This window comes from Diabrotica virgifera, chromosome 6 (genome assembly GCF_917563875.1).
Source record: "Diabrotica virgifera virgifera chromosome 6, PGI_DIABVI_V3a".
NCBI classification, from domain to species: domain Eukaryota; kingdom Metazoa; phylum Arthropoda; class Insecta; order Coleoptera; family Chrysomelidae; genus Diabrotica; species Diabrotica virgifera.
This window is the reverse complement of record NC_065448.1, coordinates 193,396-200,607: the sequence shown is the minus strand read 5'-3', so window position 1 is coordinate 200,607 and position 7,212 is coordinate 193,396. Positions and strand designations below refer to the sequence as shown.

Below are 7,212 nucleotides of genomic sequence, written 5' to 3'. Positions count from 1 at the left end.
TCTTATAATGTGAAACAGCCTTTAATATCGTCCAATTTAGTCCATTCGGCATCATTTTCCATAATACATTCTATTATAGCATCGATATCTTTTTTTAGTAGATAACCCGTTATGTATTATGATATCACGATTTCAAGAAGTAATTATTAATAATAATTAAAGAAAAAATATGCCAGAAGACGCCATAACTCGTGGATGAAGGATTTGAGAAGATGGCTTGAGCGCTCATCCGCAGAAATTTTTCGTACAGCAGTTTCTAAAGCTACAGTTGCCATTTGGATCGCCAACCTTCGAAAAGAGACGGCGCAATAAGAAGAAGAAAGAAAACATTTGCTTATTCTATAAAAACACAGAATAATATCTTTTTATTCAAAGAAATTTGAAAAGTAATCAATAAATATAAATATGTTCTTTTAATTTTTTTTATTATATTATTTTTTTATTATAAAGTTTGTTTCTTTATTATCATTAGTTGGTTTGATTGGCGAAACAGGAACGAGCGCGATGAAACTTTACTCAGTTTCCCGCTGGAAAATAAACTATTCCAAATGAACAGCTTCTTCTACAAAAAAGAACACATCGGATATGGTATCTTTAGAGATGTTATACATTAGATGACTGCAATATTAGAAGAAACTGGGCAATAAATATGATAATAATAAACTATATTATATGTATCAGTAACATTTTGATTTCTCTAATATTTTTATAAAAAATTAGAAGCAGGTAAATTTTGTATTGGACGCGTCTTTCTATATTTTTGTATTTATAGTGTTTCTTTGTGAGAGATACTATAATCAATGGCGAGAGTAACATACGTTAACTGAAAAAAGGGAACACTTAGACTATCTCAAAACCCCATACGACTTTTTTTATTAAATTAAATTATTAAATTAGAGTCTTATATACGACTAGTATTTTCGTTGCACACAATATTTTTCCAATTACCTACTTATTCCTGTAAATGAAGCTCCTAGTAGTGACCATCTTACTAGAGATGAGTCAGAAGCCAATTGTTAACTATTGGAACCAAGCTAACTAAAGCAGTTATCTACATTCAGTTTTAGCTTTTCTGAGTACTTATTTTTTTGTTACATGATCAACCTGTAATATACGCAGTACTTCACAAAATGTCGATATTTCAATGCTTCTTCGCGATTCCTTGATTTTAATATAAAGGTACGTATCCATACGTGGGTGCTCCGTGCTCGGTGTAGCTGCTCAAATGGACACGGCATGCGCTCCCTTACATATAAACCGCAAACCGGTTGGATCGAAGAGGGTGAGCGCTGAGTTGCGAGTACCAACGTATCCACTATGTGGAGCTACTACACCGAGCACGGAGCACGCACGTATGAATACGTACCATAAAATATCATGTTTCAGCCCAGCATATAGACCTGGATCCTGCGTACCAAAAAAAGTTGAATAATAGCAAGCTGAAAATTTGTTAATAGCTTAACAGTGTCTAGTCGGACAAACTTTGATGTACGGGAACACCGGAACAGGGGAAGTTTTAATTGTGGAACAGGTTAAAAATTTGGAACGTCAGACTACGAAAACGTTCCATGTGTTTTGTCGGACGGAACTTACAACTTATTTGTTACCATTTCATTAAACTCTCATGCAAAAATCAGACTGGTGTTTATTATCAACTGGGCATTTTAATGAGTGGAACACGAAGAACATGTCAAATAACAGGAATCATGCTGGTCAGTAATAGCAGTACGATTTTTGCATGAAAGTTTAATGAAAGGGTAACAAATCAATTGGATGTTCTGTCTGACAAAATACATGGGACGTTTTCGTAATCCGACGTTCCAAATTTTTAAACTGTTCCACAATTAAAACTTCCCCTGTTCCAGTATGCCCGTACATCAAAGTTTGTCCGACTAGACACAACGGCGGATCCAGCAACCTTGCGAGGTGGGAGCAATGAAATAAAAAAGTTCTCGTCACTGGCGTAGACAGGATTCTTTTTAGGGATGAGCTGTTATTTTCTTCTTCTTCATGTACCTACCATATTCTTTCAGAGAGGTGGTTACCGTCATAGCTATCTTAGTTTTATTCACTGCCACCCTAATCAACCATGAAGTTCTTCTTCTTCCTGTACTGCGTTTGCGTGCTACATATTTTCCCGAGCTTATTATTTTGTAGCAACCTATATTTGGGACCTCTCATTACATATACGAAATACTCCAGCTTTCTCTTCTTGATGCTTTTTATAATCGCACTAGTCTTGCTAAGACGTTCTAGTATTGTGGAGTTTTAAATCTTCTCCTCCCAAGAAACTCTTAAAATTCTTCTATACTCCACATCTCGAGGGCCTCAAGGCGATTTAGATCGATTTTATTCACATTCCAAGACTCGACACCAGACAGTAAGAAACGTAGGTGGATCCCTAACGCCAATTTTAAGTCTCTGTTGCATGATACTTTGGAGATCCTTCTAAAAGTGGATCTTATTCGGGCTCTTTGTTTTAGAATTACAATTTTAGAAAATAAGAAATTAATATTTATTAAAAGTAACGAAAATGAATAATTTTCCTACGGCGTGATGCTGTACGCAGCCTACAGCGTCTATTGGAGACCACCGGCTTACTTTATTGCAGTCAACAATACAAACCTTTCTAGAAAACAAATGACCATAACATAGCAGCGGCAATTACTATTTTTATCTGGTCTCTGGCATTGAATTGAATAGATGGTAATAAACAGATTTATTGTGGGAATTTTTCATTTGTTATGTTCCAAAGTTTTTTAATAATTTTCGATTCCAAGGAATTCTGCCATATTTGGGTATGTTTCAGTTATTCAGTTATCAACAGAACACAAAACTCACTATTTTTTAAAATTTAATCTCGTAAAAAAAGTGTCAGTAGACACCAGGCGAAGTCTCAAGGAGGGGGCAATTGACTCCATTGACCCCCCCTTGGATCCGCGCATGACTAGACACCGTTAAGCTATTAACAAATTTTCAGCTTGCTATTAATCAAGTTTTTTTTGGTACACGGGATCCAGCCTAATATTATTATGGGACTGGCGGACTGGCCTAAAAATCGTCCGCTGGCATAAGTGTTTTTGGAATTTAATCATTGACTGTTTCTGATGTACTATATACAGTGGAACCTCGTTAACACGGATTAATCGGGACCGCGGCCGATCCGGGTTATCGATAATCCGGGTTAGTCGGAGAAAATGGTAAAAATTAATAAAATACGGTATACTTACAGATAAACTCCGTTATAATTGAAATATGTATGCTCAGTACACATCTAAATTACGTATCAATTACGCCTTTATCAATTTTACCTAATGCTTCTAATTTTTTTCCATTGTCACTACAACGTTTTTACGTTTTATTGCCTTTACGTAGATAAAAAAACACGCAAACACAAAATCTGAATAGATTTACGAACGATTACAGAACGGAAGCGAACAATACGACTGTACTACACACAATACGGTCTCAATTGCAACGATGTTATGTTATTTCATAACAGTGAAGACTAGACCATTGTTTAAAAAAGGATTTTTTAATAGTCTTTTAGTCTTTTTTAAACAATGCTAAGACAGTTTGAAATAAATAAAGTATACTACAGGTTCCTGTTGTTTCCGATAACACGACAATGAACGTCGTGTGCCATGAGTCATTTTTACTATCGTATATGTAGTTCAAATTACACAAATATCTATTATCTCTCAAATATTATATTACATACATTTTTATTGTTGAAATGTTTTTCTGATAAAAATCGGTCCGGGTTAGCCGGACTTCCGGGTTATCGGGGGCCGACTTATCGGGGTTCCACTGTACTATGCAATGTTTATTTTTGTTGCACTCATAGATTATAGGGGAAGGTGTTGTACGTCGGACACATTTTTACTAAATTAGGGTTTGGGAAGTTGTTATATGCAATAAAGCAACCTCACTTCTGTAGTGTAATATTGAACTATGACATAACAATATAATTTTCCTTAGATGCTTATAACATATGTATTTAAAAAAATTAGGTCACTTCAAAAAATTGTGACGAATTGTCCAAGGTACAACATGGGTGTTGTACCTTGAACACAAAGATGTTGTACCATGGACACAGTATATGATGAATATAAAAATTAATTTTATTTGAACAAACCTTTATAAAATGATAAACGCAAAATTAAATGAATTAAAGTTAGTAAAAAATAAAACTGTTATACATATTAATAAAAACAGAAAGTAGTTTAAACTAATTTTAAAAAGCTTAACATCTCTGGAACTTCATAGACCTCCCTAGAGCAACGAATTTTTTTTGGAGGTCCAATTTTGCGTTTAATATCGCATGCTGGGTATAAGTTCCGATCTTCCCTCTCAGGCCATTTCCAATTTTTTAGCGATTTTCCATGGACGCTATTACAAATTCTTGCTCTTTAATATCAACAATTTTTCCAGGAAAATAATTATTTCCGTAAACGAAAATCACGAAATCGCCTAATTGAAATTTCAAAATTTCGGAATTACTGTTTGTGTTTTCAATTTCGTTATCATAAATTTCAAAAGACATTTCAGACATATCTGATTCTTGTAACGAAAAATTATCATCTGATATGGAAGATTCAGAATCAGAGACGATTTTTCTCTTAACGGACTTCTTCTTGTTTTTGCATTTAGTTGAATTTTGTTGCGAAACTTTAACATTTGTTTTTCTCTTTTTTTGTTTTATTAGACTCGCCATTTTTAACATTTCAATCCTGATTTTCTCTGGCGTATCTGTTAAAATGCGCGACTTTCCTTTCTGTCTTCCCCTTCCATTGTTTTTCCTTGGTGCAGCTTTAGGATGAGGTCTAATCATACTTGGTGTAATAATATTTTTAACTGCAGAAGTGGATGGAGTATCGGCCTCTGGGACTGATTGAGATGAAATATCAGCTTCTGCAACTGATTGAGACGAAATCTCAGCCTCTGTAGCTAATTGAGGTAAAATGTCAGAATTAGCGGCTGTATTTGTATCTTCGGTTTTATCAGAAGTAACATCATATGGACGATCAGTTACCTGTGCTGATAAATAGTCCGAATCGTCGAAAATGTTTTCGTTAAATGGATAAATTCCCGTAGCTTTAAATCCTTGCATAATATTATTGGGAGTAAAAGCTAGTGGAAATGCTTTCCCAACTAATGAGGCCACATTGTAAATAGTGATTGGTTTACCCACATATCCTGGAGTAAGCATCATTTCATTTGTTGCAGTGCTATAATATTTTTTAAATGGACCAAATACCCCTTTGTCTATTGGCTGTAGCTTGTGGCTTGTATGTGGGTGAAATGTCACTAAAGTAATACCGTTTCGCTTAGCTAGATCTATAACAGGCACACTCATGTGACTTTCATGATTGTCAAAGAGCACAATACACGGTGCGTTAGTAGAAGGCCTTACATGTTTAATAAAGTGTTCCATAAACTGAAAAAATAAATTTTCGTTGGACCGTCCAGAAGGATTTGCACCTCCAATTGTACCAGGTGGAGCATTGGTTATCATGAAGTCTTTATAGTTGACTCGCGGGAATATTAGCAAAGGAGGTATGAAACCTCCACCAGCATTAATAGCACCTATCATTGTGACAGTAGAACCTCGCTCAGCACTTGTCATTGAACCGATTTGTTTAGCGCCTTTAGGTCCTAAAATTTTTGGTGGAGCATGTACAGTGGAGAGTCCGGTTTCATCAATATTCCATATAGCAGAAGGTAAAATCTCAGAAAACTTTGACAATGCAGTCTTATTTGCAGACAACTACGTTGGTTTTATTGAAAGCAGTCGAACGGGCTAAACTTGTGGCTTCTGGCTTTCGTAAACTAAGTTGTGGATGTCTTTTGCGAAAAATGCGTAACCAGTAATCTCCGGCCATATTGTGCTCATCCCATGTTTTCGGATACTTTTTATTATTATGCTTTGCAAACTGATAGGCTACAATTTGAACGTATTTTAGGGTCAATCCATACTGTAAATCTGCAGCCTCTTTAATATAATCGCACAACATTAGCTCTTCTTCATCTGTAAAGACTTTATGGTGCATTAAATTATCGTGTAAGGTACTAATTTCCTTTCCTGTATTAGTACAATGTTCAAAATGACGCCTCAGAGTAGTTCTACTAATATTAAAATGTTTAGCTGTCGCAAATAAAGACATTTTCTTTTCTCGTAACATCTGAACGGCCTGCCGCAACTGCTCTTTATCAAGTGGTGTTCGTTTTATACCTTGTTTACTGCGTGGCATATTTTCTAGAGCCTGCAATTATTAAGAAAATAAAAAATAAATATAAACGTTCGACAACTGATTTTAAATATTAAATCAATAAGTTGTACCTAGGACATGTCCTAGGTACAACTAGTGTGTTGTGTCCGAAGTACATCTACCTTACTAAATTTGGTAAAAGTGGCAACATTCTTAAAACTGTTGGGTACAACCTCCTAACCTTCAAACATTTGCAAGCTAATTAAATAATATGGTCTCCGAAATACTAATGTTTTCATAAAACCAAAGCTATAGATTAAAAACATGACTTAAAGATTATCAAAAAAACTTACTTTTTAACGGAAAAATATAAAAATTCCTTGGAAATCTTAACAGGTTTAGTTTGACGTGTTATCACTATGCACACTTTATAGACTTTGAAACACAGATTTTAGCAGCGTTGCCAATTGATTATGAAACAAACAGAAATACTGAAAAGTTTGTTGTGACCAAGGTACAACACTGTCCAAGGTACAACACCTTCCCCTATAACTATGTTCATAGACTAAATAAATTTATTTTGTTTTAGGTAAGTGGTCAGTTCCAAGTAGATGCTAAAATGGTTCAGGGTGAGTTGAGTCTTACATTTTTCTTAAATACTACAACTTATTCAAATTCTAATTTAATCGAGCCACCTCCGTGTTGCGGAGGGCACGTATAACCCTTGGGCCCGGTCCCGGCTACGTAAATAGTCCTAAGGTGGTGGATGCAGGATGCAGTGGCGGATCCAGAAATTTTTTTTGCGGGGGAGTGCGTGATGGATCTTGAGGGTGATTTAATGACTTTTCTCTGATGTAAGGTCACTTAGTCTTACCACCCCTAGAATAAGTGGGTTTTCAATTATTTTTTGGATGCGCCTAAATTTTTTTTGTTTGAAGGCTCTCGGTTTTTCTTTTTTTAGAATTATTGAATTGATGTTTATTTTCGTCTGGGGGAGGGG

The 7,212-nt window shown here is 35.3% G+C and overlaps 1 protein-coding gene across 1 annotated transcript; it reads right to left on the bottom strand.

Moving 5' to 3' along the window:
* Positions 1 to 3,861: 3,861 nt before the first annotated feature.
* On the bottom strand, positions 3,862 to 6,636 carry LOC126886851 (uncharacterized). Its single transcript, XM_050653950.1, has 2 exons — positions 6,566 to 6,636; positions 3,862 to 6,266 (listed from the first exon to the last, which is right to left on the bottom strand). Exon 2 carries the CDS (start codon positions 5,627 to 5,629, stop codon positions 4,373 to 4,375), a length of 1,257 nt encoding a protein of 418 aa, XP_050509907.1. The 5' UTR covers positions 5,630 to 6,266; positions 6,566 to 6,636; the 3' UTR covers positions 3,862 to 4,372.
* Between the last annotated feature and the right edge of the window lie 576 nt (positions 6,637 to 7,212).

Coding starts and splice junctions, on each gene's coding strand:
- LOC126886851 (XM_050653950.1), bottom strand. CDS start 5,629: ATGACAAGTGCTGAGCGAGGTTCTACTGTCACAATGATAGGTGCTATT.